Consider the following 20,996-nt stretch of genomic DNA (forward strand, 5'->3'; position numbering starts at 1 on the left):
TCCCACCAATACCTTGGCAATGGACGGATCACCCCCGTTCCCAGGAGCTGCAGAGCCCTGAGCTGCCCCTTCCCTCCTCTAACGCGTCTCCAGCGAGGTTCTGATCATCCTTAACCCCTCCCAAAGCCCAGCTGAGCAAACCCCTGCTCTGCCTCAGGCTTCAAGACAGGTCTCCTTCAAATTTTGGGAATAACCCCCCATCAGGGTCGTTTGACATGACCACTCTCCAGGCTGCCTGGAGCGATCCCTTCCCACGTGTGCTCTGCCTGGTGGGTTTCCTGCCACCTCCCTGCTCCTGATAGGAAGTTTTTGATGGCAAATTTCATCCCAGGAGCTTAAAAGCCACCTGGAATGCTGAGTTGGTCCCTCAGGTTTCACCTCCCAGAGGACAAAAACCACCTGGAATACTGAGATGATCCCAAGGAAATGTTTCCAGCTGCAGCTCTGGCTGTCAGGGGTGAAAACCTGCTGCTGCTTCATTCCCAGAGGATGAGCAGCCCCCTCCAATTCCTGGCTGGAACACGTCCTGTCCAGCAGGAAGGATGAACAGGGATCAGGGAGGGATGGGAGCAATGAGGGGTGAATAACCACGCTGGGATTTATTCAGGAATCAGCCCAGGAAAGGAGATTTGAGCCTCAGTCCTGAGCTCAGAGACACTGGAGACACCCCGTGCCAAGTGTGACTCCAATGGGATTTGGGGTGGGAGAGGGATGAGCTGTTTGCCAGAAAACAGGTAAGAAAGAAGGAGATTTGAGGTGAAAAAGGGCAGATTTACTGGATATTGGGAAGGAATTGCTCCCTGTGAGGGTGGGGAGGGGCTGGGATGGAATTCCCAGAGAAGCTGTGGCTGCCCCATCCCTGGAAGTGTCCAAGGCCACACTGGAGCAACCTGGGATAGTGGGAGATGTTCCTGCCCATGGGATTAGAACCAGATAATCTTTAGGGTCTCTTCCAGCCCAAAGCACTCCCTGGCTCTGTGTTTCTATGAAATGCAGACCCAGCCTTGGTGGGCAGGAGGGGCTTGGAGCACATTCCTTAAATAAAATAATGTGGTTTTTAGGGATAAAAGAGTGTCCTGGACACAGGGAGTTGTTGCTGTGCTGCTCAAACAGGAGCTGCTCTGCCAAGTCTCTTCATCTGGGCTTTGTTGTCCTCGTTTTATCTGTGGAGGAGACATCCCTGACAGATTTTAGGGTGTTTTTTTTTTCTTACTTCAAAGCAGTTCTGAGAGCTGGTTCTCAGTGGGAATAAACAATGATTCTGGGTTTTCAGAGAAAACAGCCTTAGAGCAGCAAAGCAAAGGCTGAGGAAGGGCCACGTGACATCAGGGGGAGATGGTGCTTTAAAAACATCATTTAAAGTTTCGGTTTTGCGGGGAAAAGAATCGGGATTCACGTTTCTGGGAGGCAGAAGAGATGATTTAGTGGCCTCCCAGGTGGAGTGAAAGATTTATTTATCACACACCTCGGCATTCAAAGGCTGCACGTTCCATGAGTTCCCATTTCTGCAGAGGGAACAACCAGTTCCAAAACACAGGACAAAACCTGGGGGCTGCTGCCCTATAAATTCCAAAAAACCCCAGGGGGATTTGTGCTTTGGAGGGAGAGAAATTAAATTCAACAAGTTTCTTTTTATCTGGAGGATGGGAAGTCCGGATTTTCCACCCCTTGGGGACCTGTCCCTACTTTTATATTTGTGGGACAAACCCTTTTCTTGCAGTGGGACTGACCTGGCCCCTTTGCTGGGGAAGTGACAATGAAAATGCACCCCCAAAATATTAACTCTTTTAAACTATTCAATTAACTTTTTCAAACTATTCAGTGAGTTCTTTCAAACTATTCATTAACTCCTTTAAACTATTCCATGAATAACTGTTTTAAACTCTTCCATTAATAAGTATTTTAACTCTTCCATTAATAGGTATTTTAACTCTTCCATTAATAGGTATTTTAACTCTTCCATTAATAGGTATTTTAACTCTTCCATTAATAGGTATTTTAACTCTTCCATTAATAACTGGTTTAACTATCCTATTAATAACTGTTTTAAGCTATTTCATCAGTCACTCAAACTATTTCATAACTGTTTCCTCATCAAGTCTTTTAAATTATTTCCTTATTCCACTAAACCATTTTATTATTTCAAACCATTTCACCCAGTTCCAAATGCAGAAGAAAAAATGAGGGGATTTGCTGATTTATTTATTGGTATATTCACCTCCTCTGTTTTAAACCTGGATTTCAGTGGCTGCTCTGGGGGATGATTCGAGGCTGGCACAGGGATATGCTGCAATGTTTTCCACCTTTTTCCCCATAAAATCAGGGAAAAACCAGCTGCTCTGATTGCTTTGATTCAGGGCCCTCGAATCAGCAGGAGCTGAGGCTCCTCCAGGGCCATTTATCTTCCCGGGAGAACAATTCCTGATCCACACAATGGCCCCGTGATTGCCAACCCTGTGCTCCTCCTCCAACACTAAAATCTGTCCTTGGCCATCATCTCACCTCCTCAACCCCCCAAATCTGCCCTTGGCCATCATCTCACCTCCTCAACCCCCCAAATCTGCCCTTGGTCATCATCTCACCTCCTCAACCCCCCAAATCTGCCCTTGGCCATCATCTCACCTCCTCAACCCCCCAAATCTGCCCTTGGCCATCATTTCACCTCCTCAACCCCCCAAATCTGTCCTTTGCCACCATTTCACCCCTTTATTCCCACTGCAATCAGGGAGGGGGAGGCACATTTTAAGCCCAGCTCAGGAAGTTGCATCCCAGGGTCAACACTGAGAGGGAAATTGTAAAGAAAACAAGTGGTGAAGCTGCTGCTGGAGTTTGATTTTCTCATCTTGCTGGGGCTGATATTGGAAAGAGCAGTGTAAATCTATATTTAGATATAAAAATAAAATATAAATATAAACCATAAATATAAAATATAAATATATTTATTATAAACATATGAATATATATTATTGTGTATGTTATTATAAATATAATATTTATATTATAAATAAATATAAAATAATATCAAGCATTGTAGTATCAATATATAAAGGAGATATATATAAATGTTATATATGTTATATATCAAACCAACTGGGAAAGCCAACGTATTTCTTAATAATTTCTAAATAATCTAAGCCTGGTGTAGGGGGTTTCTTTGGCCAGGTTTTGGTACAGGGGGGCTACAGGGGTGGCTTCTGCCAGAAGCTGCTGGAAGCTTCCCCTGTCTGGTGGAGCCAATTCCAGCTGCTCCAGGATGGAATTCCTGTCCCTGGCCAAGGCTGAGCCCATCAGGAATGACAGCAACACCTCTGGGATAATGTAGTGAAGAACAGAAAGGGACTGAGCAGAAAGAATTCCAGGCAGGGAAGGATGGAGGGAGAACATGGGATAACAGTGCAGAGCCCAGGGCAGGAGGACGGGCAGGAGCAGCTCCAGGTGCCCGAGCTGAGGTTCCCCTGCAGCCCCTGGGGAAGGGCCCGGGGGGGGCAGCTGTGCCCCTGTGCCCAGGGGGGACCATCGGGGTGCAGAGACCCCCCTGTGCCCAGGGGGGAGCCCAGGCTGGAGCAGGGGGGGATCTGAAGGAGGCTCTGACCCCGGGGGAGGCCCCAGATGGAGCAGGGGCCTGGCAGGGACCTGCAGCCCCTGCAGAGAGGAGCCCACACTGCTGCAGGTTTGGCCCACGGGGGACTCGTGGCCCCTGGGGGGGACCCACAGTGGAGCAGCTCACTCCTGAAGGACTGAGCCCATGGAGGAGTGACCCACGGGACAGCAGCTGGGGAAGAACTGTTCCCATGGATGGACTCACCTGGAGAGCTCCATCCAGGACTGTTCCCATGGATGGACTCACCCTGGAGAGCTCCATCCAGGACTGTTCCCATGGATGGACTCACCTGGACAGCTCCATCCAGGACTGTTCCCATGGATGGACTCATCCTGGAGAGCTCCATCCAGGACTGTTCCCATGGGATGGACTCACCTGGAGAGCTCCATCCAGGACTGTTCCCATGGATGGACTCACCCTGGAGAGCTCCATCCAGGACTGTTCCCATGGATGGACTCACCTGGAGAGCTCCATCCAGGACTGTTCCCATGGATGGACTCACCCTGGAGAGCTCCATCCAGGACTGTTCCCATGGATGGACTCACCCTGGACAGCTCCATCCAGGACTGTTCCCATGGATGGACTCACCTGGACAGCTCCATCCAGGACTGTTCCCATGGATGGACTCATCCTGGAGAGCTCCATCCAGGACTGTTCCCATGGGATGGACTCACCTGGAGAGCTCCATCCAGGACTGTTCCCATGGATGGACTCACCCTGGAGAGCTCCATCCAGGACTGTTCCCATGGATGGACTCACCTGGAGAGCTCCATCCAGGACTGTTCCCATGGATGGACTCACCCTGGAGAGCTCCATCCAGGACTGTTCCCATGGATGGACTCACCCTGGACAGCTCCATCCAGGACTGTTCCCATGGATGGACTCACCTGGACAGCTCCATCCAGGACTGTTCCCATGGATGGACTCATCCTGGAGAGCTCCATCCAGGACTGTTCCCATGGGATGGACTCACCTGGAGAGCTCCATCCAGGACTGTTCCCATGGATGGACTCACCCTGGAGAGCTCCATCCAGGACTGTTCCCATGGATGGACTCACCCTGGAGAGCTCCATCCAGGACTGTTCCCATGGGATGGACTCACCTGGAGAGCTCCATCCAGGACTGTTCCCATGGGATGGACTCACCTGGAGAGCTCCATCCAGGACTGTTCCCATGGGATGGACTCACCCTGGAGAGCTCCATCCAGGACTGTTCCCATGGGATGGACCCCACAGCAGCAGGGGAAGACTCCAACTCCTCTCCCTGAGCAGCAGCAGAAACAACAACAGCCCGTGACCCCCATTCCCACCTCCTGCACCACTGGGGGAGGAGGTCGAGTTTCGAAGGAAGGAGGGGTGGGGGGAAGGTGGTTTTAGGATTATTTTACTTCTCACTCTTTTGCTCTGATCCTGTTTGTAATAAATTCAATTAATATCCCCACTCTGAGTCTGTTTTGCCCAGGGGTGATCAGTCAGTGACCTCTCCCAGCTCTTATCTCAGCTCCTGAGTCCTTCACTGTTGGTTTTTCTCTCTCCTCTGTCCAGTTGCAGAGGGAGAATGAGAGAGTGGCTGCAGTGGGTACCTGGCATCTGCCCAGGGTCAACCCCCTACACCTGGTAATCATTTTTCCTCCAAAGCTGAGTTTATGTTGGTGTGGAGAACATTTCACTTGCTTTTTTGTCTACCTGCTGTCCAAGCTCTTGAGCGTCATGTTCCTCCTTTTGGTTGATCCCAAGGCAGGAGAAGCACTTCCAATTCCTGGTAACACTTTTCTTTCTGTCTTAATGCCCCTGAATCCCCGTTAATTCTGATTCCACAACTCAGAGTGGATTTGGAAGTGGAAAACTGACACATCAGAGGGTGGGAATTATCCCTGGTGACAGAAATCTGAGCTCGTTTGTGTTTCACAGCTTGCTGGACAAATCAAATCTTCAGTGGGCACAGCTGAGGAAATGAAATAATCCTAATCCTGCCTCTGTGGGTTGGGATTTTCTCCCTGTGGATTTCAGTAGCTTCATTCCTGCCATGGGGAATTACCCATACATAATGGGAGTTTTGTCCCCTCCGAATGGAGGGAATGGCCCAAAATTCCCCTTCTAAATCCCCTGTCTGGAGGCAGAGGTGTCACCCCTCGAGGAGCTGCAGGGAAGGTGCTCAACACACCAACAAAACCCTGGAAAGCAGGTTGGAAGTGAACAGCTTTGCCCTAAAGTCCTGGATCTCTTCCAGTTTGGACTTCCAAGGTAATTTTTCCCTTTGCTTACAACTCCCTTGTGGAAGAAAAAGAAGCTGTTTTCTCTTGGCATCATCACAGGTAAAACCAACTCAACAGTGGAGATCTTGCTCCACCAGAGGTGGGATCTCAGCCCCCAGAATAATCCCTTTGTCATCCCAGGAGGAAAGAGCAGCATGTTGGGAAGGATTCAGCCATGGAAAACAGGGAAATTGGCTGTTTTACACATAACTGAAATAGGAAATGAGGGTATTTTACACACAATTTAAATCCATCCTCTCCCCACTCCCTCTCCACCAATTCATGGCTGAGCAGAGAACACGGAGAAGCAACACCAGGCGGGATTTAAATCCAGAAAGGGGTTTAAAAACCACACAAAGTCATGGTGATGATTCAGGATGCACCAATTTTCCTCCCTGAGACCCTCCAGCCCACCCCAAGGGTCTCACCGTCTTCAGCAGTGTCCGGTTGTCCCGGAGACTCCCCACCATTCCCACAAAGGACACCACGAACATGGTGACTCCCAGCAGAAGCAGGATCACGGCTGGAGCCAGGAAAATCCCTTCCAGGGTCTTGTGCTTCTGCCTCTCCACCTCGGCATAAATCCCAATGCACAGGATCACCAGGCCCAGGATCTGCACAGGAGGCACGGAATGGGATTCATTCCCAATGGGAAAAAGAAAAGGTTTGATGGGAGAGGTGAAGGTGGGAGATGTCCAAGGACAACCTAGAGAGCTTTGGGATGTTCAGCATCCAATCCCAAACCCACAGAGCTTTGGGATGTTCAGCATCCAATCCCAAACCCACAGAGCTTTGGGATGTTCAGCATCCAATCCCAAACCCACAGAGCTTTGGGATGTTCAGCATCCAAACCCAAACCCACAGAGCTTTGGGATGTTCAGCATCCAATCCCAAACCCACAGAGCTTTGGGATGTTCGACACCCAATCCCCACTCGCCCTCTTCCCACACCCCAGCCCCCAATTAAACCTGAGCTCAGTGCACCACCCCCAATAAACCCGAGCTCAGAGCAGTATCTCCAACTAAACCTGAGCTCAGAGCACCGCCCCCAATTAAACCTGAGCTCATTGTACCACCCCCAACTAAATCCGAGCTCAGAGCACCGCCCCCAATTAAACCTGAGCTCATTGTACCACCCCCAACTAAACCCGAGCTCAGAGCACCGCCCCCAATTAAACCCGAGCTCAGTGCGCCGTCACAAAGCGCTTTTGATCCCTGGATGAAAAGCACCACAAAAATCCCGATGGATTATTTCTGACAACCTCCCTCCCCCTCCAAGGAACCAGCCCTAATTGACAAGGAGGGTCTAACGACGCCGGGTTAAACCCGGGCTCCAAAAGTGCTCTTTGCGTCCCTTCAGCTCGTTCAGCATCAAAGCCCGCGCCGTTATCCCATTATCCCGAGGGATTGGCGCTGTCAGGAGCTGTTCCATCGCCCTGGGCGAGTGGCTGCTCAGCTGGCCCCGAGCTGACACCTCACAAGGGCAGAGAGGAAACCGAGGAGCTCCCAGAGCATCTTTCATCCTCCTTTTCCAGCGCTTTCCCATCCCAAATCACAGAGAGAGAATCCTGGGGGAAACCCGCCCGGCCACAGACAAAAACCTGCATCTCCAAACAGGAGAAAAATACTCCTTTTCTGCTCCTTTTTTACTCCTTTTCCCCTTCTTTCCCCCCTCCTTTTCCACTCATTTCCCCCCCTCCTTTTCCTCCTCCTTCCCCCTTTCCCCCTCCTTTTCCATTTCCTTTTCCCCTCCTTTTTCCCCTTCCTTTCTCACTACTTTCCCCACTCCCTTCCCCTTAATTTTCCCACTCCTTTTTCACTCTTTTCCCCCTTCTTTTCCACTCTCTTTCCCCCTTCCTTTCTCACTACCTTTCCCACTCCATTTCCACTCCATTTTCACTCTTTCCCCTTTCCTTTCCCCCTCCTTTTCCATTGCCTTTTCTCTTCCCTTTTCCCTTTCCTTTCTCACTACTTTTCCCACTCCTTTCCCACTCCCTTCCCTTCCTTTCCCCCTGCTTTTTCACTCTTTTCCCCCTCCTTTTCCATTTTTTTCCACTCCTTTTCCACCACTTTCACCTTCATTGCTCCTAATGAGTTTCCACAAACTCTTCCTGCTAATTCACGCCAACAATTTGATCCTTAATTTTCATGTACAACTCTTGTTTTTTGGGGGGTTGAGTTTTTCCTTCTCCTCCTGGCCACTATTTCTGGTGTGTTTTTTTATCACTATTTCATGTCTATCAATCACTGTGCCAGGCTCCATCTCAGCTATAAAGGAACCAAAATCTCTCAAAACCTGACATTTAGACTCGTCATATTTTAGAGACACTTTGATGATTTGAAACTAAACAGGCAGAAATTGAACAGGCAGCAACTAAACAGGCAAGGCTCATTAATGATAGCAGGCTTTTAATCACAGTTTCATCTTTAGACTCTATTTTAAGCCTCGCTTTGGTGCGTTGGGATTAGGTTTGATTTCATGTTTATCCCTTTTACCACGTCCCAGGAAATACATTTGGCTCTGGAGGTGAGGGGGATCCATTAATACCCACCATGCATCCCCCATTAATCCCAAACGTTCCTCCACGTGCCAATCAGAGCCACTTTCCCTGCTTTAATTAATCCATCTGTGATCAGAGGGAGGGAAGGGCGTGGAGCAAACCCAGGAGGGGGTTCAAGGGCTGGAGTCTTGAGAGGCTGAGGAAGGAGCTTGTTTGAGATGGGCTTCCCCTGCCAGCAGGGGAGGGAAACCCAGAAGGGTTTTCGTTGTCCATTGCTTCAAAATTGCTTTTGCAGGGCTGAAAAGCATCTTTGGGAAATTGAGAGCCTGTGGAATGTATGAGGCTGCTGCACATCCCTACACATCTCTGGGGCCTGATGGGATTCATCCAAGAATCCACAAGGAGCTGCTGATGTCATCGCGAAAGCTCTCTCAGTGATTTTTGAGGGATCTTGGGAATCCAGAAAGGTCCCAGCTGACTGGAAGCTGCGGAATGTTGTCCTGATTTTCAAGAAGGACAAGAAGGAGGACCCTGGAAACTCCAGGCCTGTCAGTGTCACTTCAGTGCCTTGGAAAGTTATGGAGGAGATTATTCTGAGAGGGATTGGAAAACACTTGGAAGACAACTCAGTCACTGGTCACAGCCAGCACAGCTTCAGGACAGCAAAGTCCTGCTAATCCAACGTGATTTCCTCTAGGACAAGATGACCCACCTGGCTGATCAAGGGGAGCCAGTGGATGGGGTGGTTTTGGATTTTTGATCCTGGCTCTCCCAGGATCCTTCTGGACAAACTGTCTGGCTGTATCAGGGTGGATTTACACTGTTGCTTTTGGTCTGTGTTCGGCCCAGCCACCTGTAAAACTTTTGTTCTTTCCCCGCCACGTTATGAGAAAACAAGCACTGAGAAACGGGCACTTCGTCCTGGGGAAGGGAGTTCTTGTATAAACTCTGTTTAATTGGTGTTCTGGGATTGGCAAATTGCCTTTCAAGGTCGCTTGAAGGAGAGATTGAGGAGGAAGAGGATGAAGTAAAGCCACTGAGTTGATTCAGAAAGCCCCTCCCAGGCGCAGAGCGCGGATGCAGGGGAAGCCACACAGGGGCTGAAGGGATGCACTTGCTTAAAGGGACTGATAGAAGTGTGTAATATAATATATATAGTTGCTTTTAGCTTGGACAGTATTTATTTGTATAGCAATAAATGTATATACTTCCCTTGCCCCCCCCCCATAGAGGTGTCTGCCTGAAAATTTCTCTTCGGTGTTGAGATAAAATTGTGAGAAGGGGTGGGGGAAGCCTGGAAATTGGATTTTGGATTTTTGTGGTGGTCTCAAAGTCTCTCTGACTTTCCAGAAGGATGCAGCTTCTGCTATTGGTAACTAGAGGTTTTTCTAGGTTGGTAAGATAACTTTATGGGCAACAGCTGGGTGACTGGGGAGGTTGTGCTGGGGGCTTATTTCTCTCCTCCTTCCTCTCTTTTGGGTTTGTTCATTTTGTTGGCCACCTCTTGGTAATAAATATCAGCTTTGTTGAGCTTCCAATGGTGTCATGGTTTCAGCTTCAGTGTGCTCCGAAACCTTCCCTAATACACGAGCCCACAGCTGGATGAACACAGCATGTGGTGGGGGAGCAACTGGCTCAGGGTTGGGCCCAGAGGGGGACAGTGACTGGGGTGACACCAGACTGGGACCTGTCACTGCTGGGGTCCCACAGGGCTCCCCCTTGGGCCCTGTGCTCTTCAACATCTCCAGCAATGACTGGGACACGGGACTGGAAGGGACACTGAGCAAGGTTGATACAAAACTGGGAGGAGCTGTTGAGGCCCTGGAAGGCAGGGAGGCCCTGCAGGGAGACCTGGACAGAGCAGAGGCCTGGGAATCACCAACCATAGCCCAGAATATTCTGAGTTGGAAGGGACCCACAAGGACCATCAGTCCAACCCTCAGCCCCGCACAGGCCCAGCCCCAGAGGATCATCCCAACCCTCCTGGAGCTCTGGCAGCCTTGGGGCTGTGCCCACTGCCCTGGGGAGCCTGGGCAGTGCCCAACCAGCCTCTGGGGGAAGAACCTTGTCCTGGGATCCAACCTGAGCCTGCCCTGACACAGCTCCAGCCATTCCCTGGCTGCTGTCCCTGGTCCCCCCAGAGCAGAGCTCAGTCCCTGCCCCTCCTCTGCCCCTGCCCAGGCAGTTGGAACTGCACTGAGGTCTCCCCTCAGCCTCTTGTGAAGTCCCCCTGGGATGGGGAACCCCAGATGTTTGGACAGTCTGGGGGTGAGAGGCTGGAGAGCAGCTGCAGGAAGGGCCCTGGGGGTCCTGGTCCATGGCCAGTTGTCCCTGAGTCAGCAGTGCCCTGGCAGCCAGCAGGGCCAACGTGTCCTGGGGGCATCAGGGAGGGGATTGTCCTGCTCTGCTCTGCCCTGGGGCGGCCTCACCTCAACATTGGGGCAGTTTGGGGGGACACAATATAACAAAACCATTGGAGAGTGTCCAAAGGAGGCCACGAGGATGGGGAAGGGCCTTGACTTGAAGCTGAGTGAGAACACTGAGGGCACTTGGTGTGTTCAGCTGGAGCAGAGGAGGCTGAGGGGAGACCTCAGTGCAGTTCCAATTCCTGGGCAGGGGCAGAGGAGGGGCAGGGACTGAGCTCTGCTCTGGGGGGACCAGGGAGAGCAGCCAGGGAATGGCTGGAGCTGTGTCAGGGCAGGGTCAGGTTGGATCCCAGGACAAGGTTCTTCCCCCAGAGGGTGGGGTCAGCAGAGTCAGTGCTACAGGTCGGGCCCCAGCCCATCTCCACACCTCACCAGCTAAAAAAAACACATGCCAATTAAAAAAATGAGTTGTTTCTACTGAAGGCAGCCTCAGGCACAAAAAAAGCCTCCTGCAAAGCAACTCACACCTCGAGGCAGGGAATAGATATCCTGGAAATTCTCTCAGCAAGGCAGATTGCAAAGGAAGGCAGAATATAATGAGTTTTGGAAGGATGAGCAGGGAATAATGTTGCAGGATGAGCGGCAGAGGGATTTGGATGGGGAGAAAGAGAAGTGTTCCCTGAAAAGCAGCGTTTCTGTGAGAAAAATAGCTGGATTTGGAGCAAACCAGCAGCATCAAAGCCTTTGCCAGGACCTGTGGTGCTACAAAGGGAATAATTAATCCTTTACTTCTCCAAAATCTGATCATCCCAGCCATCTTTGGCAGGATTTGAGCATGGAAAGTCTGGGTGTCCTGGTTTTCATCACTGGGATTCTCGGGGGGTGGGGGGATGTTTCTGCCACGAATTCCTTCAGCACAGATATTTTGGAGTCCTGGCATCACAACCCTTTTCCTCCCCCCCCCACTCGATGACAGAAGGAAGTTTGCTGCTAAATCCTCTGTAGTTAAGCGTTAATTACCCGCTGATCACCTAAATAGGGTGGAAATGCCAGGAGAGAAAGCTGGGAATTGCCACTGGTCCGAGAGAGAAAAAGAAAATCTGCATTTTCCCTCTAACAAGAGAGTGATCATCCCATTTCTACATTAGAACAACCCTGGGATGGAACAATCATCACCACGGCGTCCTGCACCAATTCTCTTTATAAACCGGGTTTTATGGATTTTAATTCCAGCCCTGTGTGATTTTAGTGCTTCCTGGAGCTGAGAGTGGGCAGGGGATGGAGAAGGTGCCCCAGGATGTCCAAGGTCCCCTCCCACCCCACGAACGACCCCTGGGAGGTGCTCCCACCCCTCCCTATCATGTTCCTGGACATCTAAAATTACAAACTTGAATTTCTCAGCTTGCTGTGACCGACCCTTGCCCGCAGGCAGAATTTTAACAGCTCCAAACCCGCAGCTGAACCTTTTCCAAGGGAGCTGGGCAGACCTGCCAGGCCAGGCTGTTCCACGCTGGGATGAGGCTTTTGTGCAGCTCCCTCTGACACCAAGAAGCAAAACAACTGTCAGAGCAGAAACAGGGAAGTTCAGCCCTTGGGGGGTTGTTAAAAACCTGACAATTTAAGGAGCTTTTCTCCAGCTGCTGAGGAGCTACTGGAGCCCTTCCCCACCTTTGCAACCCTTTCCCAACTTTGTCTCTTAGCAGGATAACAAAGATGCTGCTTTTCCTCTCCAGGCATTTCTCTGACAGCAAGGGAAGAGCTGGGTGAGGAACTGGGGATCTGGGAGAGCTAAAGGTGGGAATTCTTGGTGGAAATCACCGTCCCACTGGTGCCAGAGTCATTTAAAGACCTGAGACTGGGATGAAAGGCAATTAATGGGCAGAAAATAACTCAACATACAGTTCTGCTGCTGCTGGCAGGGTTTGGGTGGTGCCAGAGGGGTGGGTTGAGGTCACAGCCCACCCAGGGGTGAGTCAGGGAGTTTGGGAAGCTCTCCTGGAGTCACTCTGGGGCTGGTTTTTGCTCCTCCATCCTTGCACGACTTGGCTCCATCTCAGAGGCACCACTTGATGCTACAAGGGTTGTGCACAGTCCTATCCTGTCCTAAAAATCCCAGAATCCCAGAGTCATTCGGGTTGGAAAAGACCTCCAGGATCATCAAGTCCACCCTGTGCCTGATTCCCACCATCCCACCCAGCCCAGAGCACTGAGTGCCACGGCCAGGCCTTCCTTGGACACCCCCAGGGCTGGGGACTCCAAACCTCCCTGGGCAGCCCCTGCCAAAGCCTGACCACCCTTTCCAGGGAGAAATTCCATCCCACAGAGCCACCTCCTCTCTCAGGGGAGGTTGGGACACTGAGTCCTTGGGTCATGGGATAGATCCATAGGCTCCTTTGGGTTGGAAAAGCCCTCCAAGGTCACTGAATTCACTGCCAAGGCACCACTGACCCGTGTCCCCAAGTGTCACATCCACAGGGATGTTAAATTCCCTCAGGGATGGGGACTCCACCACTGGGCCAGGGCTGGACAGCCCTTTCCAGGAAGGAATTTCCCCAATATCCAACCTGACCCTCCCCTGGCACAGCCTGAGGCCGTTCCCTCTCCTCCTGTCCCTTGTTCCCTGGGAGCAGAGCCCGACCCCCCCCGGCTCCCCCCTCCTGTCAGGGGGTTGCAGAGCCAGAAGGTCCCCCCTGAGCCTCCTTTTCTCCAGGCTGAGCCCCCCCAGCTCCCTCAGCCCCTCCTGCTGCTCCAGCCCCTTCCCCAGCTCCCTCAGCCTCTCCTGCTGCTCCAGCCCCACAGCTTGAGGCCACTTTCCACCAAACACCCAAGAGGTGCCACATCCCCCTTGTCCCCGAAAGCCCCAAGTGACAAAACTGACCCTCAGCCACCAGAGAACAAACAGGAACCACAAACTCAAAGGGATCAAAGCAGCACCACCTCAAATCCTGCCAAGGTCCAATCCCCAGAAGTGGCTTTTTCCAGAGGGAATGGCATTAACTGGATGAGTCAACGCTGTGTTAACGTGAGGCAGTGATTCCTCCTCACTCAGGGACACCAAAAGTCACGACGACGGCGCCTTTGAGCCCACACAGACGATGTGAGTCAGAGAAGAGGTCCATGAGGAGCTCAGGGAACGGGGCATCACTTCACTCTCCAGCCAAGGTGACCAAAAGAGCAAAAATAAAGGGCAAAATTTAATTTCCAAAGCCTCATCTCACAGCAGAGTCATTCTCCCCACCTTCTGAAGGCTTCAAATTAACAACGGGGCACTGCTGCTCCTCCTCAGGGGGATTCTAAGTGACTTTTTAATATTTATTTTTTTATTTTCCATCCTTTGGGAAATGGTGAGACTCTTCTTGCCAGTGGATTCACCAGGATGCCCCCAAAATGCTTCAGAAAATGTGATTTAGAAAGGGCTGGATGGTTTTAGTCACTGAAAGTAGAATCTTGGGATCAATAACACAATGATTAACTACATCATATAAAGCTCGACTGCCAACAGTGCATAGAAATGTGAAAAAGAGGCTTTTACAAGGGTCAATTAAAATATCTTTTTTCAATTTTATGGGAAAAGTAAGAAAAGGAAGGAAGGGTTCCTCTGTGCAAAGAAAACTCCAAGTCTTTGCTCCACTAAATCCTCAATGAGGATTAAAACCTCCTGTATAAAACCAGCCCATGATGCCCAAACCTCTCTGCCCTTGGCTCCAAGTCTGGTTTAAAGCCACTCTCAGGCTCATCCCTCGCTCCTTTAGGGATTTTTCCATCTGTAATCAAAGCACTGGGAAGGATTTAGAGGCATTAAATCCATGTTTTTGCAGGCTGGGACAACCCTCTGATGGATCTCCCCCTAAAGCTCCTCAGTCCTTTGTGGTGAACCAACTCCACTCTTATTCCACTGGATTTTCGCTCAGGAAATTTCAAATCCTTCATGAAATCCAAGCTCCTCCACAATCTTTTTTTTCTGGAATGCATTTTTCCAGGGACAAACCGGCCCCGTCACGGCTCATTAACGAAGCTTTGAGGGCTTGGACAGCTCCAGGGAATTAATTTGGTGCAAATGAGGCCAGAAATAGGTCAAGCTGAAAGGCTCCCTGGAGCTGCACAATCCCTATGGATTCCCTGGAGCAGGATCCCTATGGAAGGACCATCCCAGGGCTGAAGGCAGGCAGGGTGGGAGCGATTCAAAGTGCTTTTTTTTCCTACTTATTTTCCATTCTTTAGGAAATTATGAGTCTCTTCTCACCACACTGAGCCCCCCAAAATTCCTCAGCAACTAATAAACATTTAGAAATTAAATTATCCCATCATTAATCCACGTTTCAAAGCACAGCCCCAACTTTAGGTGCAGATTAATTAGGATTATTTTCTATTTTTTGGGAAATTATGAGTCTATTCTTGCTGGTGGATTCACCCCACTGAGCCCCTCAAAATTCCTCAGCAATTAATAAACACTTAGAAATTAAATTATCCCATTGTCAATCCATATTCCAAAGCACAGCTCCAACTTTGGGTGCAGGTTAATTAGGATTAAATCCTCCTCCCAACCTCTCCAGCAGGTCAAAGGCATCTGGGGGAACCTCAAACCAAGGGGCATTTGGCCCTGGAGAGAGACCAAAACCTCAGGTTTGCCCACAGATTCATTTTGCAGCCAAAAGTTGCTTGTAAAATATTATAAAATATTGTAAAACCAGCTAGAAATGGAGGGAGAAACTGGATTTTGGGGGCTTTTTGGGTGCAGAGCAGGAATCTGGCCCTGCTGCAGGAGATCCTCAGATCTCCTCGCCCCTCAGGACCTTCCTACCCATCACACCACAAGGAAATCAGGGAGATATTCTCCAAAAAAACCCCTTTTTTGGTTATTAATGGTGAGCCCCGCCCTTTCCAATGAATTAGATCATTTAAACAAGAAATAAATATGGAAATAAAAAGCATTTGCAAGCCCTGCTTGCCCCCACACCCTCCCTGGGCACCTGCACAGGGATTTCTGTGCAATTAGACACACACACCCAGCAAGGCCACGAGGGTTATCTAACCCTCAGGAGGAAATATTTGTAAATATAGTCAGGATTATGTAAGATTGAGCCTAAAAAAAATCACTTTATATCTCCTGAGACCCTAAAAGGATGTGGGATTTCTTGCTTCCTCTTCCCCTGCTCTGACACTTTGCACATCCCAGGTGCAGGGAAGTCCTGACCATAGTTCAGTAATTCAAAACTGCTTAAAATCAGGTTTATTTTTAACTTTTCAAATTATAAAAGTGGATAAAACCTCCCCTTCCTTCATGTCTGAGACGGGCAGGGGGGATCTGACCGTGCCATGGGGTGAAAATACTAAATTTCCTTGGGTTTTAAGCTCCAAACGCCTCAAAGTGTGACTGACGGCCCCAAAAGATTTCCAGGAACAGTTCTGGGGCAGGAAAATCCCAGGGATGAGCTTTAAAATCCACCAAACCCCATGATTTCACCAAAAATTGCCAGTTTTGGACCCAGCTCAACCAGCACTGAGCACGAGGGGCTTCCCTGCACCGGGATTTGATGGTTTGGAAGGGGAAATTTGGGCTTTGAAAAGCCAAATCCAACCCACGGAGAGGGAAATTTGGACACTGCAAATCCCAATCAAACCCATGTGGGAGGGGGGGAAATTTGGAAAATCCAACCCGTGGTGGTGGGGGAAATTCAGAAAATCCAACCCATGAGGGGGAAATCTGGAGACTGAAAAGCCAAATCCAACCCATGAGGGGGAAATTTGGAGACTGAAAAGCCAAATCCAACCCATGAGGAGGAAATTTGGAGACTGAAAAGCCAAATCCAACCCATGAGGGGGTAATTTGGAAAATCCAAGACACAGGAGGGGAATCTGGACACTGCAAATCCAAATCGTTTGATTGGGGCGGGGGGGGGGGGGGGAATTTGGAAAATCCAACCCACAGTGGGGGAAATGTGGACACTGAAAAGCCAAATCCAACCCATGAGGGGGAAATTTGGACACTGAAGAGACAAATCAAGCCCGGGGGGGGGGGGGGGGGGGGATGTTTGGTGGAGGGGAACACCGGGAAAGATGGAAAAGGAACCGGGGCACCTACCGAGAACAGCGTGGAGTAGGTGGAGAGGGCAAATTTGATGCTGTAGTAATAAAGGTGGGAATTCTGGCACTGGGAATCTTGGGCCATCTCTGGAGCTCCTTCCTGGCCGGTTCCTGAGGAGAAATCATGCACAGAAACAAGGCTTGAACTTGAACTGCTCGTTCCAACTTCCGCCTGGCAGGAGCCGGAGCAATCAGGGGGAAGGAACAGTTTTAACCCTTTGCTGAGCTTGGGTTTTCCTGCTACAGCAAAGCTCAGCTTAAGTTGGGGTTTAGATCAATTACTACCCCAAAAATTGGCGGATGTCGAACAAATCTTTAACAGAGGACGTGTTGCAATCCCGGTGAGGTGAAAAAGGGTTGAAAATCCTGCAGCTCCCAGGGGTGATTTCGCAGCAACAAAGTGGAAGCCCCAAATCTGGGAAGAACAGGGGGAAAATTCCCCCCAGGAGATCAGTGGGAGCCCAGAATTGTCCAGAGACACCTGTAGTGCCTTGCTGGGGGTGCAACACCTGTGAGGAGGAAGGAGGAGTGAGAAGTTACACCTGGACTTGGGGAGGGTTTAATGTTTGAAAGGAAAGGTGTGGGGAGGAAAACACAGCCCTGGGAGAGCCCACGGGTCCTGGAAGGGTTTGTGGGGTTGGACAAATGTAGGACTAGAGGGTGTAGAATGCACTAGAGAGAGTAAAAGGGATCTCAAGCAAAGCTTTAACAGAGAACATGTTGCAATCCCGACCTTGCTGGTGGGAGGAAAAAGAGTTGAAATCACCCAACAACAAAGGGTGAAGTGGAAGCCCAAAATAGGGATAAATTTCCCACAGGAGATCAGTGGGAGCCCAGAATTGTCCAGAGTCACCTGTAGTGCCTTGCTGAGGGTGCAACACCTCCTTGTCAACACCTGTGAGGAGGAAGGAGGAGTGAGAAGTTACACCCGGGCTTGGGGAGGTTTAATGTTTGAAAGGAAAGGTGTGGGGAGGAAAACACAGCCCTGGGAGAGCCCACGGGTCCTGGAAGGGTTTGTGGGGCTGGACAAACATAGGACTAGAGGATGTAAAATGTACTAGAGAGAGTAAAATGTACCAGAGAGAGTAAAAGGGATGTTTGATAAATAGAGCAAAAAGGGGGGCTGGGAAAAGTTGTGTCTGCAGTTGGTCTGTGGTGATGGAAATGGGATCCCACGGACAAGGGGAGCATCTGGACAAGGGGAGGATTCAGACAAGGGGAGCATCCAGAAAGGGGAGTATCCCCCAGCTACAAGGGGAACCTCTGGGCAAGGGGGGGATCTAGACAAGGGGAGCATCCAGACAAAGGGGATCCTGGACAAGGGGAGCATCCAGGCAAGGGAAGAGTCTCAAACAAGGGGAGCCCTGGGACAAAGGGAGCCCCCCAACAAGGGAATTATCCAGACAAAGGGAACATCCAGACAAGGGGAGCCATGGGACAAAGGAGCATCAAAAAAAGGGGACTATCCAGACAACAGGAGCATCCAGACAAGGAGACCCCTGGGACAAGAGGAGCCCTGGACAAGGGAAGGATCCAGACAAGGGGAGCTCCCAAATAAGGGGAGTCTCAGGACAAAGGGAGTCCCCAAACAAGGGGATTATTCAGACAAAGACAGAATCCAAACATGAGGACCCCTGGGACAAGGGAAGAATCCAGACACAGGGGGCCCCCAAATAAGGGGAACATCCAGACAAGGGGAGCCCCTGGACAAGGGAAGCATTTGAACAATGGGAGTATCCAGAGGGGAGCCCTGGGACAAGGGGAGCCCCAGACAAGGGGAGCATCCAGACAAAGGGAGCCCCAGACAAGGGGAACCACTTGTTTTGTTGTGGGTCAGAGATGGGAAGAAAAAGGGGCCTCATCTGTGCTGTGGTTCATGGCCTGGGAAATGTTTAACAACCCCAGTTCCTGGCAGGAAGGTGCTGCTTCTCATCAAGGGGTCAAATGGAGAACATAAAACAAGGTTTGGAGAAATAAGAGACTCGGGGCTGTGCCCAAAGATGTGGGACCCCCTTCCAGTGCCTACAGGGGGCCTGGAGAAAGGCTGGAAAGGGACTTTGGACAAGGGCATGGAGTGACAGGATGAGGGGGAATGGCTTTAGGCTGAAGGAGGTTGGGTTAAGATGGGATATTGGGAAGGGATTCTTCCTTAGGAGGGTGTTGAGGGGCTGGGATGGAATTCCCAGAGAAGCTGTGGTTGCCCCAGCCCTGGAAGTCTCCAAGGCCAGGCTGGAGCAACCTGGGCTGGTGGAAGGTGTCCCTGCCCATGGCAGGGAGTGGAAGTGGATGGTCTTTAAGGTCCCTTCCAACCCAAACCATTCTGGGATTCTGGGATTTACCATCTTAGCAGAGCTCTTATTCCTTTCCTTTCAGTATCTAACTTGAAAGGGTGAGACTTTCCCAATCATCAAAAGCCAGCAGATCCCCAAAATTGAGGCTATTACACTTCACAGTGAACAATGAGGTGAAACACATGCTAAAAAATGACATTTCTGGCCACAATTTAACTACAACTGACTGTGATCAGGCTCAACATGCAAGGCAAGAAGTCAGATTTCTGCCAATTTTTTAAAGCTGCCCTAAAATGAACTTTTAGTGCTCATTTAGAAACATGAAATCATTGCAGCCTGGTTCTCTAAAATGAACTTTTGGGGTGTTGGGGCTGGTTAAGAGCAGCAATTTCAAAGCTGGAGCTGTGAACCCCCGTGCAAAGGAAGAAAACAGCAACAGAGTCACCAGCACAGAGCAGCTCCTTTCACCAATTTTTCCTTGGAATAGGAAATCCCAGCACCCAGCACTGAGGAAAAAAAGCATTTGGGGGACTGTGTGATGTATTTCCTCCCCCCTTTCTTTCCTTTTTGAAGAATGAACCAGGAGAACAATCAATTAAACAAAACAAATCAAAAAAACCACCTGTCCCCAGGACTTTCTGGTTTTCCAACTTCTCTCCGGTGTGACTGTGCACTGGTGGAGTCAAATTAGTTCTTAATAACTTCTTCATTCAGAATTCAATTTAATGTGCAAAAGAACAAGGGAGAAATAGTATCTACCTCCAAAACTGGGCTGTGACACAGCAACAGATTTAAACCAGATTAAAGCCTAAGCTCCACAGATAAAGCTCAACATCACCTGCAATTCCCACCTTTTTTTGAGGCCACATTTAAAGGAATTATTCACTGTAAACCTTTGGTTTATCCCAGGGATTTCAGGCTCTCTCCTCTTCTCCCAAAACCCTAGAAAACCCCAAAGCTCTGACAGAATAAACTAGGCCAGAACATCCTGAGTTCCTCCCCAGCATCATTTCCCCATAATTAACACCCAATATTCCACAAGAGGTTAATTATTCCATACAATTCCTTCCCAAGAAAACCCCAGATTTGTACCTGCAAGGATGGAACAGCAATAAAACTCTCTGGTTGCTTTTATAAGACACTTTTAATGCACTCAGGAAAGGAGAGATTTGCTTTCTGTGGACTGATTTTTGCTGTCACTCAGACCCTGAGTCAGGAGAGTCACTGGTGCAGAGACTCTGAAGTCCCACTTGAGTGATCAAAATGATTTTATTCCCTTAAAAAATACTTAAATTTAAATTTTTTTAATAATTCTAAGCCATTCCAGCCCATGGCAGGGGAGTTGAACTCGATATTTAAGGTCCCTCCCAACCCAAACTGCTCTGTGATAAAATTCCCTTCACCAGGAATCCAGAGACCTTTAAATTTTACTTTTATTTTTTTTTTCATTCCCAAGCAAAGAAAATTGAATTCTCTGCTTCCCTTTCTGCAAAGGAGATGATGAAGCAGCAGAGCTTTTCCGGATGCTTTTCCTGTTGGGTACAGAGAGATGCACTCGGAGATGAGTCGGCAGGAACTGACCTTAAATATCCATTTATTTTTCCTAACAACACCATAATGGACAAGCCCCTCTGGGCATGAGGGGGGGGCAGGCAGAGCTGTAAAAATATCTTAATCCCAAGTGCAAAAGATCCCACAATCCAAATTTAAACAGGACTTGAAACTTTATATACATCGCTCTGGAGTGATGCTGTTGATACAGGGGGAGATGGGAATAATAGGGGATTTATTCCTGAATATTTTATTCCTGAATATTTTTCCTGCTCTGGCAATGCTGCAGGAGCTGGGGGGTGGTTGTGGAGTGGCTCAAACCCTTATTTAGGGGGTTTAATTATTAACA

General features: G+C 49.7%; 1 protein-coding gene across 3 annotated transcripts in view; it reads right to left on the reverse strand.

Moving 5' to 3' along the window:
* The window catches only part of LOC116799538 (tetraspanin-15-like), a 44,916-nt gene extending 27,828 nt beyond the window's left edge, over positions 1 to 17,088 (reverse strand). For 2 of the 3 annotated variants that reach the window (XM_032712755.1, XM_032712756.1), the window contains exons 1-2: positions 16,804 to 17,088; positions 6,284 to 6,469 (exon numbers count right to left, since the gene is read on the reverse strand). In XM_032712755.1, the coding sequence (XP_032568646.1) occupies positions 6,284 to 6,469; positions 16,804 to 16,890 (273 nt within the window). In that variant the 5' untranslated portion in view covers positions 16,891 to 17,088. The remainder of the gene's footprint in view (positions 1 to 6,283; positions 6,470 to 16,803) is intronic. The other variant, XM_032712757.1, reaches the window with a different exon arrangement.
* Between the last annotated feature and the right edge of the window lie 3,908 nt (positions 17,089 to 20,996).

Source organism: Chiroxiphia lanceolata, chromosome 28 (assembly GCF_009829145.1).
Source record: "Chiroxiphia lanceolata isolate bChiLan1 chromosome 28, bChiLan1.pri, whole genome shotgun sequence".
Lineage (NCBI taxonomy): Eukaryota > Metazoa > Chordata > Aves > Passeriformes > Pipridae > Chiroxiphia > Chiroxiphia lanceolata.